This window comes from Carex rostrata, chromosome 1, assembly GCF_964058835.1.
Source record: "Carex rostrata chromosome 1, lpCarRost1.2, whole genome shotgun sequence".
NCBI lineage: Eukaryota > Viridiplantae > Streptophyta > Magnoliopsida > Poales > Cyperaceae > Carex > Carex rostrata.
In genome coordinates, this window is record NC_135918.1 from 389649 (window position 1) to 406712 (window position 17064).

General features: G+C 34.3%; 2 protein-coding genes and 1 long non-coding RNA gene across 3 annotated transcripts; 2 read left to right on the top strand and 1 right to left on the bottom strand.

Moving 5' to 3' along the window:
* The first annotated feature begins 208 nt into the window (after nt 1-208).
* LOC144545861 (uncharacterized) lies at nt 209-1337 on the top strand. Its single transcript, XR_013508714.1, has 3 exons — nt 209-233; nt 486-631; nt 1137-1337. It is a non-coding gene; the product is annotated as an uncharacterized LOC144545861 (long non-coding RNA).
* A 2141-nt stretch (nt 1338-3478) lies between these two features.
* On the top strand, nt 3479-5888 carry LOC144549704 (hyccin). Its single transcript, XM_078298470.1, has 2 exons — nt 3479-4314; nt 5019-5888. Exons 1-2 carry the CDS (start codon nt 3562-3564, stop codon nt 5625-5627), a joined length of 1362 nt encoding a protein of 453 aa, XP_078154596.1. The 5' UTR covers nt 3479-3561; the 3' UTR covers nt 5628-5888.
* Nucleotides 5889-11293: 5405 nt separating this feature from the next.
* On the bottom strand, nt 11294-13442 carry LOC144564755 (uncharacterized). The gene is made up of 2 exons (XM_078314356.1): nt 12715-13442; nt 11294-11977 (listed from the first exon to the last, which is right to left on the bottom strand). The coding sequence occupies exons 1-2, from the start codon at nt 13286-13288 to the stop codon at nt 11379-11381; spliced, it is 1173 nt and encodes a 390-aa protein (XP_078170482.1). The 5' UTR covers nt 13289-13442; the 3' UTR covers nt 11294-11378.
* Nucleotides 13443-17064: the final 3622 nt, after the last annotated feature.

Sequence of the window (17064 nt, forward strand, 5' to 3'; positions counted from 1 at the left end):
TGAAAACCCGTCCACCGGACGGGTCTAATTATCCCGTTCGGATTATCCGTTAATCCCCTCCATTTAATCACTCGTTTAATCACTTCGACGTAAAAAAAATAAAAAATAAAAAATAAAAAAGGCGGACGGGTTAAGGCGTCCCGTCCAGATGCAAAAAAAAAAAAAAAAAAAAAAAACCTGGCCGGGTTAATACAGCCCGTCCCCACCCGAAGTTCAAGCTTTGGCTGCACTAGGTACTTTAATCTTTTGACATTTTGCAGTGACTAGTGAACCTTTAAGTTCACTTGATTTCCAATTTTGTCCCTGAAATTGTAAGGTTGGTTTTTTAATTAACTATCTATCTCCTTTTGTTCTTCTGTTAAATTCTAGATTAGCATACTGTGGCCAACTTCAGGGACCAATTTAATGTATTTAAACTTTATGGACCATAACTTATGTTAATAAAATATATTTTTGAAATAATATAAATTTGTTGCACCATCCAGGGTCTCATGAGAACATAGTTGCATATTACACCTCCTGGTTTGAGAATGAGCAACTATTCATTCAGATGGAACTTTGCGATCACAGCTTGACAATAACTAAAAATCAGGCTCCAAAATGCAGTGAAGTCCTTGAGATGCTCTATCAGGTCCAAATCATCTCTCTCTTTTGTTATGTTTCTGTAAATTGTGCAACTAGTTAATAACAAGTGCTATTTGAGTGACTGCAACTTTGATTGTTTTTCAAACATTGCGTGATTCATGGTGAATTGCATATAGATTGGGTTTCATTTTAATATAGTTGCATTATTATTGGTGCTTGAGGAAAACTTAGCATTTGATAGAGACTTGATTGATTGTAAATAGGGAACATTAGTTTTATATGGTTCTGCTACTTGCATTGGCCAGGGTTTTTCTGGTATGAGTCATTGTCAACAATTAAAAATTGGTATGTGCCTGTTTTGTATATTTGTGATGTTGATAATATACCTGTATTTATGTAATACACCTCTCTGACTCTGGTATATCATTTAATTTGTTATATACTGTGCTTTCTTTGAGTGTTCCTCTAATATAGGGTTTTGCTGATTGTCATTAATGCTTCTTTGTGGTGAACAAACCATAGCTCATTAAAAAATTCCATACATGTTTCAGATAGCCAAGGCACTGAATTTCATGCATGAACGAGGCATAGCTCATCTGGATATTAAACCTGCAAACATATATGCCAAAAGCGGTACCTACAAACTTGGTGATTTTGGCTGTGCGACTTTAATGGATCATAGTCTTGGCATAGAGGAAGGGGATGCGAGGTACATGCCAAATGAGATGTTAAAGGATCAGTGCGAGTATTTGGATAAGTACTTGGAAAGGTTAATTTGGGTGGGGACGGGTTGTATTAACCCGGCCAGTTTTTTTTTTTTTTTTTGCGTCTGGACGGGACGCCTTAACCCGTCCGCTTTTTTTTTTTTTTTTGGGACGGGCCCTCTAAACCCGTCCGGGTTTCTTTTCTTTTACGTTGAAGTGATTAAACGGAGGGGATTAACGGATAATCCGGACGGGATAATTAGACCCGTCCGGTGGACGGGTTTTCACAACCCGTCATACCTATATTTCAAAAAAAACCAACAGTAATATCCTTTTTCGATAATTTTTTATTTTATTTCTATTAATAAAAAATTCGGCACACCCCCCCCCCCCCCCCCCCCCCCCCCCCAATCACGCTCCCTCACTCTCTTTTTTCCTTTCTATTTTTAGGTCAATCTAAATCTCTGCAAAGCTAATTAAATTTAGGTACGTTTGGATGGAAGTTAGAATAGTTAGAATAGTGAAATTTAAGAATAACAAATGAAAATTAAAAATAAATAGTGATTTTCATATTAGTATAACAAATAGTGTAATTCGGATTAGTAAAAATATTGTTTAGATTGTATATTTGGAATAGTGAATAGCTGTAACCGATAAAAAATAGTGTTAACAAGGTACTAATTAAGACGAAAGATAGGCAAGTGGGGTCTCAAATGAATTGTGATGACTTGGAGATAACAAAAGTGATGTCAATTTTATAATTTCGAAACTGTGTTAGCGGAAATCCGAGGAGAAAACATTTTTTTCTCTCTTTTCACATTTTCAAATAATAACTATTCCAACATTTACAAAGAATAGAGAATAACAGTTATTCTAACTATTCCGAATAGCAAAAATATTGTTTGAATGTACATTATTATTATGAATTATTCCTATTTTAAAATAGCCCTCCATTCTGGCTATTCTCATTTCATCCAAACATTATTTTTTTTAAAATTATTTGTGTACTATTTCACTCCTCTATCGGTATTCGATTTCAATGTTTTCTTTTCCAAAAATTTGTTGTTTCTCTCTATTTTCTTTCTTTCTTCTTGTACTTTTTGTCTAATTTGTGCAATGAACCACTAGAACAGAGATCTCTTAGAGCCCGTTCGGCAGATTACTGTTCACCGTGGAAATTTTTTTTTACTCAGACTGAAGTTTTTATTCCCACGGTGAACAGTAAAATCCAGTTCAAAATTTTCAAAATCCATACCCATTCCTATTCCCTACTGGGCTGCCGAATGGGTCCTTATTGGATTTTCTACTTGAGTCAAATCAAATCTAGAAGAAGTTCAAATTTCTTTTTTGATTTCTTGTTTGTGTCTATCAAATTTTGGTTCAACCGAACAAATTGAAATTTACTTCGGTTTGTTTGGTTCGGTTGGGAAATTTAGTTCAGTCGGTTTGATTTTATTTTTTAAAACCGAATAAAACTTTGGTTTGCAAAAATTAGTTCAGTTTCAATCGAACTAACCGTTTGAAGGGTCCGGATACCCTAAAGTAACCCTACTTTTGGATTTTGGATTAGGACCGTCTGATTCGAATCTGTTACTTGAGATCACTTCAGAATTCGGATTCACTACTTGAGATGTGTGTGCTCCACTTCGAATGGATTATCATAGATTAGAATCGGACGGTCTAGAACTCTAGATTCAAAACCCAAAAGGTGAGTTATTTCACTGGATCTCAACTCTCTCTCTCTCTCTCTCTCTCTTTTTTGAGAAATCAACTCCCGTTTCGAATCCGTATCACCCCAGGTACCTAAGGTACAAGCCATAAATCTGAACTGTTCTTTTCATGTGGTACGAATCTCAAAGCAGACCCCTACAGTCCTAACCGGTTCCGGATTGAGTTTGGCCTAACTGAAATTAATCTGGAGCGTTTGTTCTTTTAAAATTGCACCTCAGGTACCTGGGCGGACAGAAGAGTTTCTCCGTCAGCTAACTTTTGTCCCATTTCTCTCTGGGGAATTTTACAATGTTGAGGAATCCTGACAAGTGGGCCCACTCTTTGCATTAATACTTCTATGAGGGTCCATCTGTCAGTAATATGCCAATGGTACTGCATATATGTACGCTCCAGGGAATCTGCATTCTCTTATCCGTCGTCAAACTTTGCTCCCGTTTATAGGTCAACATATAATCAAGAAAGATAATCAAATCACATAAAACAGAATCTAAGGAACCCCACCAGACCATCGCGGCGGCATAGGAGTCACCGCCGCGACCAAATGGCGGCCAGTGGCGGATCTCCATCTCCCACCACCTCGTCCGCCACTTCGGCCTCCTCTCTCGCAACACTCGCTCTCACCTCGAGCAGCTCCAACCCGCCTCCCTCGTGGTGGGAATCAGTTAGCAAGGCGCGCTCCGCCATTATCTCACTCTCCTCCATCCTACCGGCCTCCGCCACAGTCGCCTCCCTCGCCGATTCCGACCGCCCCGCAACCTCCCTACTCTCCTCCTCGGCCGCCTATGGCTCAGTCTCTCTTTCGCTCTCCTCCTCCCCTGTATCCGGGTCCGGATCCGACCCGATATGTCACTGGCTGTACGACACCTATATCTCCTCCGATCCCGACCTCCGCCTGATAGTTCTGTCCTTCCTTCCCTTGATCTCCTCCCTCTACTTATCCCGCCTCCCTTCGCCTTCCTCGTCTCTCTCAGGTTTTGAAGCGGTGATACTTGCGATCTACTCAGCTGAAGTGAAATCTCGCGGCGGTAAACCCTTAATTGTCTCTGTACCAGATCTGTCCCTTCCTTCTCTGTACCACACACCTCCAAAACCGGCACCAGCGACGAGTAACCCTAGATCGCCACGATCCCCGACAAAACCAAAGCTGACACCGCCTCCTACACCGTCTGTCTCTGTTCTCTCGGCACCTCTAGAGCCACAAATCGCCGTCAAATCTACCAAGCGAGCATCAATCCTGGCTGCTTGTTTTGACGCCTACTACTACAAAATTTCACTGATGCCTTCTTGCTCCAAGGTTAGTGAAATGTACCATTTGAATTAGCATCTGGCCATGTTTCGATATATGACCACTAATTGGCTCGTAATTTGGTTCAAGTAAGCAATTAGGTGACTGAAATAGGTACAAAATGTTTTACTATGGACTTGTGCTCAAAAGAGTAGATAATTTTCTTCTGACAACATCCTTCTGCATTTCTTGGCGATCTTGTTACGCTTGTCTGGAAGATTTTCTACTGAACCATTAGTTTTTTTATTTGGAAATAGTTGGGGTTAAGATGAGCTCAATTTTTTTTTGTTTCCGCCATAATCAGGAGAAAACCCTATCCGAGATGTTACTGTCGCAGAATTTTATAATCATACACTTAATTGCTGCCTTGCTGGTCATTTCTTGTCTATCTTCTTAGGGAAATCTGGAAGATTTTGCACTTAACCATTAGTTCTCTTATTAGAAATAGTTGGGGGTTTAAATGAGATCAAAAGTATTTGGAAAAATCAGAAGAAAACCTGACATATTCCTGTGATGGAACTTTGTATCGTTCACAAAATTATTGGTCATTCCTGATTTGTGTTTGTGCTGAGTTGAATCATCTGATATTATTGTAGCGATGCCTATATATCTGATGTTAATCTTAATGTACTAAAGACCGGTAGGAAAAATTCTAAATTCTAGTTTTTCCCTTCTACTTAATCTGAAGTTATTCGGTAAACACTCTACAACAGGTTGATCTGTGTGAAATAATAGCCACTTGGGCTGGACAATTTTGCCCCTGCCGGAGGGAGCTAGATGAAGACCAACATGATGTTGACCCTCTCCTATCTTCTCCCTCTTCCTCTTCTTCAATCGAGGTCAGATGCCTAGGGGAAGAACCAGATACTAGTGCTTTGCCATTTGATGATGTCTCGAAGGAGATAGGAGCCTTGCAGATCAGAGAAGGAGACCAACATTGCAGTGGAGGCGAAGATAATGGGTTGGGTACAGGCGGGGGAACCAGTACCAGGTCAAAGGCAGGTTCTCGGGTCCCTCTCCCTTGGGAGCTGTTACAGCCATTGTTAAGAATTCTGGGGCACTGTTTACTGGGTCCTCTCAGCTCGGATGAAGTGAAAGATGCAGCTTCAGTGGCTGTCAGGTGCGTGTATGCGCGAGCTTCGCATGAGCTTATGCCACAGGCAATCCTGGCTTCAAGGAGCCTTATACAGTTGGATAAGAGTGCAAGGGATGCAGCTAGGGCTATGGCCACGACAGTAGGCCAGCAAAACAGCACAGCTGGATCCAGTGTGACGACACCAACTAAGCAGAAACTTCAGGAGGTTATAATGGGGTCAAAATGAGAAAATGTAGATTTAGTTGTTTTAAAAAAAAAAAAATGTAATTTGTGGATGTCTTGTCATCAAATGAGGTTTTCCTGAAGCGTCTTAAATGCAAGGGATGTTGTGGTTACTATCTGTGCTTGTTATGGGGTTGATTTCATACGTGTACTGTACCGGCTTAGTAGTAGATTTTTTGAAGTTAATGTTACATAATACCTTGTTGAAGGATTGTTTCTTTTGCTTGAAAGTGTACCAAAGATGTCAACGGGATGGATTTCAACAGCTATGGTTGTTTAAGAATATGTGACATGGATGGCACTACTTGTTATCGGATATACTATTTTGGAAGGTATTGCTTTTTTGTTAATTGACTGTCTTGTTTTTTAACTTCAAAAGCTTTAAATTTACGATATTTGTCTTTCTAAAATTTATAATATCGTGTATACTCTTCATTTTAAGAACTCACAAATTTACCGAATTAACTGTTCCTTTTTTTTTTTATAAAAAAGTTAAAAACTCATTTAAAATTTATAAAATTTATATTTTACCATCTATTTAAAAGATAAAAAATATAACATGAGTAAGAGAAGTGTTCAGTCTTCTAATTGATTGATTTTTGTGGACAAATAGTTTGTTTATCTACTTGTGATGTATGCGAGTGTATTTTTAATGTCATGCGTTATAAATAGGAAAATGAACTATTTGTTTCACAAATTGACCAATAAGATAATTGAACATTTTTCTTACACATACTATGTATTTTTATTTTTAAAATATAAAATAAGTTTTAATAGAAAAATAGTAAATTGGGTAAATTTGTGAATTTTTGAAATTTTGAAGAATAAATATGATGTTATAAATTTTAGGAGGGAAAATATGGAATTTGAGATTTTTTATATTACCCCGTTTAATACCGTCTTGTTAGGTGCCAACTGATTTTTTTTGTTTGTTTGTTTAGAAATGAAATAATATAATATGTTGGAAAGAAAATGGTGCTTTCGTAAAAAAGAATTGAATTTTTTTTTAGGTGCAGCTCCTATTCCCACCTTAAAACTAATGTTGTATATTTTGGCGGGTGTGGGGATGTCTTTTTTTCCCGAAATTTTTATTGTTACTATAATTAAAAAATAAAAATAAACCAAAACATTTGAGGAAATTCCATTAATAATCAGGCCACAGAGCTAATTTGCGGCCCCATTTAATGGGAATCGCACAATTGATCCGCAGATCTAGACTAAGATCTGCATATTCAATTTGCGATTCTAGTTATATTTTTTTCTTTTTTTCTACTTGAAATTCGTGCTATGCAACTATTTTAATACCATTAATTTGTCAGAGATTTTCGCTACTCTAAGATATCTCAAAATGTGAGCCTTCATTAATTAATTAATAAATGGTTATGTAAAAAAAAAAATTTGTGGGTCCGTAAATTAAATCTGCGGATCCCAGTCTAGGTTTACGGATCGATTCTGCTGTCTCAATTAAATGGGTCTGCGGATTGACTCTGTGGCCTAGATAATTTTCGAATTTTGAGTAAACTAGAGTGTTTTAGTTTTTTTTTTTTTAATTAGTAATAATAAAAATTTCGGCTTTTTTTCAGCGCAGAGTCTCTGCACCAATTTCTTTTAGGTTCCATCTCTTTACCGAAATCCATCTCAATCATTCTCTTTCCAGCATATTATACTATTTTATTTCTAAATAAAAAAAAAAGGTGGTGCCAATCCCTCACAACTAAGAGGATGGAATTGATGCAAATTTTACCACTCTCTTTGTTATAACTGATGAAACCTAAAAACAGTGTAACGCAAATGCAGTTTTGTCACATATATGTCCTAGTAGTTTTTTTTTTTTTTTTTTTTTTTGAAATTATGGATTAGAGGTTAAGTTATCCAACACATTTTCAAATTACTATGTATATTATAGAATTTTTTTTCACTTTTTATGTGGATTTTGAAGTCACGACCTCTCACATAAGAATCATGTGCTTTTACTACTAAATCAAATGTAAGTTATTATTTACCCCAGTAGTTATTGGAACGTTTATTGTTTTTCAACTAAATTCAAATGCAATTTTGTTAAATATTCACCCTAATATTTTATCTGGTTGTTAGAAACAATTGTGCAAAGTTGTGTACGATATGAAATGACGTTCATAGCATTCTTGGAAATTTTGCTGATGTTTTGATGTAAATTGTATAAAAAATTTATTGAAAAGGTTCGCGCTGTCCTATTTAACTATCTTTATGTATTATTAATTTACGATAAAGTCACTTGCCTTAATTTTGATCTAATTACAATAGTTTATGCTAAAAGTTCATTAATTGTGCTAATGAATACTTTCAGCAGAAACCATGTGAAGTTGGTGGCATAAACTTTTTATGTGATCCTTTTCCTTTCAGCAGAAACCAGTTGCTATGATGTTTGATCGAGAATTTAAACAAAATATGATTTACACGCATCGCCTCTGCTTTAACATTTTTGCCTATCTCTAAACCAATTGAAGAAATACAAAATGGAGGGGGAATATATAGCAAGATTTCCATTGCAACAGGCGTCACGGTCACGGAAATAAAGAAAACGCCATTTTTAATCAGTTATTTTTTCTAGGCCATCTGACAGAAATGAGAGTGACTTTGCAGCTAGCAAAGAATATATATGTTGCCATGGATTATGTAGGTGTAGGAAACCATTTTAGCTTATGCTTTTGTTTGATTGTGGGTAAAGTAAGTTATGGTGGTGGAATAACTTGCTTGTTTCATTGTGATTTAAAGTTTATTCCAATCTTGCATCAATCTTGCCTACGTACGGGCTTCTATATTACAAGTTATTCCAATCTTGATTATATTATATTGCTATATTACAACCTTGATGTCTTTTTTAAAACTGGCAGCCTTGCTGACATGACTTGTATAAAACTGATCCTTAATTACCCTGTTAATTAATAATCATGTCACCGCGCGTTAATCAGTTCATTTGATCATTTCGATGTAATATGCAAAAACTAGCTAGAAATGATATATTAATTTTGTCATTTCTGGTAATTCCTTTCTTGGTTTCTCTTGCATGCATGTCAAGTTCTCTGTCGTGAGCATTAGGTAGCGTATCACAGTATCAGAATATATAGTTTGGTCGCGTTGTTCTTTTGTAAATCAGATCTGACGCCTCTGTTCCATGCTCTGTCCAGTTTCCAGCCCAGCCAAAAAAGAAGAGACTGGTGCACTGTAAGCAACTGTGGGCCCATTGTCAGAAGTCTAATTTTAGTCTGGTTGATTGTTGCCTTGTCTCATGCCATGTTGCTTTCACCTGTGACTCTCTCCATTTCCTCTCTGTTTTATATTAAAAATGGAGAGAACCAGGAAGATACAGATTAACTCCTCAAAATACAGGATACTGAAAGTTATCTAGTAATGAGCAAAAATGGAAATATAAAAAAATAACACAAATCACCAATGCCAAATAACAGCAGAGGTTGAATTTATTGGAAAATTAGTGTACTCAATATAAAAAAAAATATATATATATATATTAAAAGGTAGGGTAATCTAATCTGCCAGTCATCTCAACTTTTATGTATTCAGGACTCAGGGGACGTTAAACAAACAAAAATATCTAAAATCAAAAGTTCAAAAATATTGCAACTTTCCTTTCTTATTAACAAAAAATGTTTTTTTCGTTTAAATATATTAATTAGTACATGAAAGAAATAATTCTTATTAAATATATAAATATGGAGATCAAATATATGATACATTTCTTATATAAAAAAGAAGTATACTCAATATAATCCATCACTGGAAATTATTTTTACCCTGTACAAATTAATGGGTAATTAATATTCTGAATATACGGTAAAAACATGATATACGTACATAAAAATTTAAATATGCGATTGAATTGCACTCAAAGATATTATGTAACATATATTTTTTTTTCTTACTAAATATTTGTTAAACCATAACTGATGTTAAATATAATAAAGATGATGCGCGCGGCCAATTAGTTTCAGGTGACACTTTTATGTAATTTCCCTAGGGTAGAATTAGAATCTATACATCAAGTTCTCTCTCTAAAGTAAACTCTTTGCAATACTTAATTTCCTATTTTCTTCTTATTATTTAATACTGCCATACAAGTATACAACTACGTACAAGCTAGGTTTCTTGTCACCTAGTGTAGTAGACGATTGCTAGCTCCTAAATTTTGTAGCATCTGTTCTCTTAAGACTTAAGCAAGTTGAGGTAAACAGCAAATGAGCTTCGACATAATATTTGTACTGGCCTAATGAATTAATTAATTCGGTTTCTACGTACGCAATTAAGTACATTTTCAAATCAAACATGTTTATATAACAGCAAAATAATGGTGGCATATAGATATTTAACTATATATATAAAACCAGTAGGCTCACTACAATCAATCAAGTAAGACAAAAATATAGAACCAATAATACCCTTTTAAACCTCAATGGCAGATCGAGATTCTTCTCTTCTCTATTAATTTATAAGATTGTTACAAAACCCCAAAATCATCAAAAGAACAAGCCACCCGTATAAGACGAATGATGAAGACACTCATCTTGTATTATTTCTCGGATCGACACCAAAAACAATGCAAAATCAAATCAGATCAGATCAGATCAGATCAATCCGTGATTTATAATAAACAAAGATTTGCCTCTTAATAAATTATGTCTTGATTCTTTTGTTTATGATGAAGTTTCTATGACCTCTTTGCTGACTTTGGTTTTCTATGATTAGCATTTCATTGGACAATTGCAATCACATTTTTTAACTAGTAATTAAATAACAAAATTGATACAGAGCAAGAGCAAAGGATTTTCTCACTAATTTGCTATGGCATTTAATTGAACTTTGAAACTTTTATAATTTCCGATGCAAATTAAATTTCATTTGTTATTTTTATGGTCTGCACTCTGCACTCTGCACTCTGCAGTCTGCAGTCTGCACGGTCAATAATATTTAAATAAAATTAACTAGTTACTAGGGATTAGGACATAAATGCACATCTAAATCTAAAGAGTATAAATGGCCTAAAACAAGTCAAATTCTTCTGGGAAATATAAGTGCTAGCTCTTTACTAACCTTGTTTTTAGTTTTTGTTCTCCTTAATTCCTCTTCATGGAATTCGAGAAACTCTTCTCTTCTCTTCTCTTCTCTTCTCTTCTCTTCTCTTCTAGTTTGAGTCAGCATGCACTTCAACCTAGCTATAAAATTTATAATATTAGAGTGGCCCTTCATATATATGTTAATTCAAATAATATTAGAGTGGAAGCAAATATATCTATATATGTTGTGGCCCTTCATAATAGCACCAATTACCCACCAAAACCCCAGAATTCAATATTTAAAAAATTGATTTCATCTATCTGTAAAACGCATTTACAACAAAACAGAGAGCAACCTGTTAGAAGTTAGAACCAAGCACCAAAAATAAAACATATTTTTCACAATAGGCAACCGGCCTTTTTAAATATACAAACAATTGCTCAAATTTTACTTACTAAAATATTCTCTGAATGACCAGCAAAATCCCCAAATTTTACTTACTAAAATATGAATCTGCAGGGGAAAAAAAAAACATTAAGCTACTTTGATCAATTACAGCATTCAAAAAGAACTTTTGTTGTTAAATTAAAACACTTCATAAACACAAGAATTCACTGCTGGCTAGACAGACCAGGATTAAAATACTATCGGAACAAAAAATGAGTACAACAAAAACATTATAATGTCAAAACATATTAACCTCATACTAATACCCACTATATATTACAACAAAACAAGGCAATATAGCTCTTGGATTAAACACAGACAAGTCATCCAAATGCCCCTCAGAGCTTGTCAGTGAATCAAACTCCGCCACATCATCACAATTTCCCTTAACCCTTCCTGCAACGACCCTACAAACCAGCATCGCCTTCTTCTCGCCCTCACTGACAAGCGGGTCCCGGACCATGACATGCGCACGGCCACTAGTTGCCACTGTACAAATTTTTCCATGTACATCAAGCTTAAATCCATCCTTTATGATGCTGCATGCACTGCACTTGTTCATGGATCGACATAAATGTGAGGTACTATCGAGCCCTAGATTGCACTCAAATGTTGTGCCGAAAAACCTTAGGAGCTCATTTCCATCAGCCATGCATCTAGGGTTTCTCTTCCCTTGGTCGAACGACTTGAGCTTGATGCTTTCTCTGTATTCTTCAAATTTTGAAACGGTGCTTTTGGTGTTGTGTATCTTTAGTATCCTCTCTATTTTGCACACTGGAGATTGCTTCTGTAGCCAGCTTGACTGGAATATTATCTCTACTATTTTTCTGCTTGTGTCTTCTGGACCCAATTCTGATACTATGATTTTTCAGAAAAAAAAAGAGGAAAATGCAAATAGGAGTTAATGGAAAAAGGTTAAAAGGGATAACAATATTGAACAGTTTTATTAATTTGGTTTTAAAAACTTGCATCAAAATGAGGTTCATGAATGATATATATATCAAATTGGGCAAACAGCCTCCGGGAATAAATTAACTACCAAATTTGGGATTATATGCATGACTAAATGGCCAAATGCAACGAGCCAACGACAGTACTAATCATACAGTGTTTCTACTGTTCTATGACTATACATCATACATGAATAGATGGGAAGCTAAAATAGGGTATAAACTTTCTTCGGGTGCTTTACCGTTACTTGAACTGGTACAAATGATCTACTGTTCATGAGGGGTCTTTATTTTTTTTATTTTTTTTGTGGTTTTATGGGGGTCCAGCTGACAAACGGTTGTGCATTATTCTCTGCTTTCACCCCGCTTCATTAATTCATGCTAAAATTAAGGATGGTTTACACCGACATGCTTTACAAACATTTGCGAATCTACAAAAGAAATCTTCAAAAATACTTAAATGATACCAATTATTAGAAACATATGCTAATATGCGTCAAACAAAATTTAATAGTTATCTAGTAATTAATTAGTTTGAATTTGAACCATACTATACCGATATTTTTCTCATTTATGTGGAAGAATTAATTTTTTTGGGAAAAATATATAAAGATAGAGAGAAATAATGTTACGAATACAAGTTACCTGCATGTTGAGTTGCTTGGTGCATCTCAAGAGACTCAGCCTTTGTGAAAATCTCTCCGCAAGCATTGCAAGGATGGAGGCTAGCTCTAAGAGAAGGGCTTGGGACCCAATTCAAGGGACCCGCCACAGCATTATACTCAGAACATCCTGAGAGAGTTCGTATTTGCATTCCCCTAAAAGACCCCCCAAGAGAAGAAAAAGACCTTGATGAGATAGATGAGAGGGAAGAAAAACTAGAACAGGCGGTGGTGACAGAGTTGAAGGAAGAAGAAGCCGAGATCGCTCTGCTTGGGATTGAGTTGACGCAAATGGAGTTGACGCAAGTCGACCTGCTGGGGATTGAGTTGCAGGGAGATGTCTCGAGATCACCTCCGTTTTTTCCCTTCTTACTCTTCTTTATCTTGTTCCTGTTTTTCTTTGTCAGTGATGCTTCACAGTCTTTGCATGTGGAGAAGAAATCGAGAGAACTCCTCCATGAAAGAGCCTTGTCTCTTTTCTTGTGTGTTTGTTTCTTGCCATTTGAGCTGTGTTGCATGGTGGGTTTGTTTGAAATTGAATCCTCTGTTTCCGCCATTGGAGAAGGGAGAAAGAAAGGAAGTTCCTTTCGAAAAGGTCTGGATCGAGGTGGTTTAGGCCTTTTAGGAGAGGGAATGAAGCATGAAATGATGGAGCTCCATTTCTTTTTTCTTTTAATTTCTTGCCTTTCCTGCGTAACGCATGCCTTTTAAGGCCGAAACACACAAAACTCTGCCTCAATGTTTTTCTTTTCATTTTTAAAATTCAGGCCAGCGGCGCAGGAGGGAGACAGAGACACCTTTTTTTTTTTTCTTTTTCTTTTTTTCCTTCTTTTTTAACATATTCACTCATTTCATTTGCCAGTATTTAATTATAAAAGAACCATATCAACGAGTAGATACGAATAATTTTGAAACAGTATTATTAATTTCTATATTTTAAAGCTATCAAACCAATTTCTATGCATTTCATTTTCAGTGGAGTGAGTCAATTGACTCGTATTATTTATGAGGTGGGTTTCTTGTTGGAAGCCTTTGGATAGAGATTTATTCAAAAATTGAATTTAAATAATTAATTGAGATGTATGCGAACATATATTTTAGATTTATAAATAATTTAGCCTCGTGCGATTTAAATAATTAATTGAGACGTATTCTCCTTACTTACCGAATTTATTTCCATGGTAATAGCCTAGAGAGGAAGTAATAAAAATTATATATAGATTAGTATTTCCTTGCTCATAAATGTGTCCATTTATTTGACGCGCTTACTTTCCCTTTTGCCTTGAACCGACGTAATGCCTAAATTAAATTAAAATCGATTTTTTTTTTTTAATTTTATAACAGAAGGGAGTGTGACGTTTTTTTTTTTTTTTTCTGGTTTGACAACATGAATTGATGGGCCGTTTTATATTTTCCGTAATCTATAATCCTCTAATTAAAAAATAAATAAGATTACACAAAATTGTGTCATATATTTCATCAGTAAAGTAATTTAAAAACTTACAAATGGTACAATATTTTATTCGCACAAAAAATATATTTTTCATGGTAGAGATGAAATATATGTAAACTTTAATTATTTATAAATGTAAGAGAAACAGAAACAAATATAAATATTTTCAGTTTAGCATCAACAAATTTATGTTTTTTCTCCTATCAGAATATATATTACTAAGAAAGTCATATGAATAGCATTTTTAATAAGAAGAAATTCAATAAGCGAACAACATTTATCGCTTCGAGATAGTAAAATAAATATCATTTTAAAAATTAACCAATTAAATAGTTTTATTTTAGAAAAAAAATCACATACTTTAAAATTATTGATATATATATATATCTGTTCTGTAATAAAATCTAACGGAATAAAACAACAAAAATTTACAATCCGTAATACTGACTAAACAACAAAGTTTACAATCCAGAATACTGGCTAAAGAAAAACGGAATTCGCAATTGACAATACGTAAAAGAAATTAATATTTATTGAGACTATTTATTTGTACAATCCAATTCACACCACTAGAAAGTACGACATGTTTTATAAATTTATAAAATGTGTCTGGCATAGTAGCATTAAGAATAACAATTAGACATTCATTGTTAATTTTTTGCACGTTTTTGAGGTGCAAATAAACAAAATTCTAAAAAATACGGTGGTTTGCATGGAATTCATTTCAATCGTAATGATTATACGAATATTAAAAAAAAATATTGTAATTCGACGATCGAGATTCGAGAAGATATAAACATCAATATACTTTAGGAAGCTTTTATGCATTTACTTAATATTTTCGGGGCTTCTTATGTGAATGTTTGGTGCATTTGTGTAGCAGACAATAAATTAACTATATTCAGATTTCAACATGTTTACATTATATCTACTGTCACAAAAAATCTGCCGATTGCTTTTGTATGAGAAATGTGGGGCCGCCATGTTATTTTTATTATTTGTTTTTTTGACATATTGAAGCATTAGTCTTACAAAGTTGACCCGCTACACTATATACATCTGTTGGTGTGCAATAAAGATTCAGAAATAATATTTCTAAGAAGTTTGACAAAAAAAATATGTTTTCGGTCATAAGTCATAAGCGGACAATAACGGAAATAGTAACGTGGTTAAATTAAAAATTTAAAATAGTCGGGATGGAAAGATATATCATATATTCATATATGCTAAAGCCTAAAGGCACAATGTCCAAAGATAAAACTTTAAAACAAGATTTTAGTTGGTTGTTTTGTTCAATACAATTGACTTAGTTATTTGAACTGTGACTTGGTCCAATAAACGGCATCATTAGTCAGTCACATAATTAAGGAATCTTGGCCAAGAGAGTAGAGAGCAAGAGAAAGCTAACGCTAGCTCCTTTAAATCTTTAATCATTGTTACTCGTTTCAATCAACGGCTACAATATATATTTTGAATTCTGCATTAAAAATGCCAACCAAGTTGAGGCTGAGGCTGAGTTGCAACAATTATTTGAATCAATTTCTTGTGCATCCAAACTTACAACTTTAATTTGAAGGATCGATGATGATCATGAATCCTAGCCTCTATCTGTTATCTGTGTTTGGGACCACCATCATTAAATACGGACTCCTTTAATTTCTTTGTGAAATTGTGTATGAATTATATATTCTTTATATCTGAATCTATATGGAATAAAAACTGATATACTAAATAATGACATTATATGTATATCCCCCATTAGTCATATAAACTTAAATTGACCGTTATTTTTTGCGGCTTTTGAATTCGCTTCCTTAATTTATTTGTTCTCTCGGAAAAATTTTATTTCTTGTGTGTGTTACAGTTACACTCACCTGTTTATTTTCCTACCTGAGTATTGCTCTATGTTGATATGAGAAGCCTGGTTAATTATAATATTCATTTGTATATTGTTTGTAACTGGATAATGAAGTCACTCAGAACAATGTTAAAATAGTGATATTTTAATATTAAAAATAAGCCTAATAGGTGAATAAGTGCTGTGACTGATTTATTGTGTGTACTTCACTACATTTTAAGTAATTTCGTTTGTGCAACCTTGTACCTCTATTAAAAAAAAAAATTGGTATTTTAAATATTAGGGAAAATTGGTTATTTGCCAATCTAAAATCTTCAAATTACCACTCTAAACTTCATTAATTTCTAATTTTGCTACCCCAAATAATTAATGATTAAAATATCCTCCCTTCTTCTCCCTTCTCCTCTAAAATTGCACCTCCGTTAGGGGTGTCAACGGGTACTGTACCGGTCGGGTGGAGACATTTTCATACCCATACCCATAATGATAACGAAAAAAAATTATCGTTACCCGTCTTTTCAAATACGGTATGGATCAGGTAAACAGATAAAAAAATGTCATTGACATTTTGATTTGTACTTTCGATAAAATATTTAAAAATAAAAAATTATAATGAATACAATTAATTGTATTATGAAAACTTAATAAAATACAAAACTTTTTGAGTGAGGATATGGTACTTTGCAATGTGGTGATTGTTCCGTACATTGAATTTAATTTCCGTCTTCAAAATCTAAATAGTTGATCTGAAACACTCAACATTATTAAACATTATTATCATATGAAAATATATTTGGAGACCAAAATTTATATTTTTTTTAGAATTTTTTTACTATTTATTGGGTAAGTAGGAAATCACTACTTTCGGATGGTCTATAATTTTTAGATCAAGTAATTTTCTAATTGTCTAAAAAAATAGTAAAAAAATTTCAAAAAAAATATAAAATTTGGTCTCCAAGTATATTTTCATATGATAATAATGTTAGCGGTTTGGATCGACTATTTGGACTTTGAAGATGGAG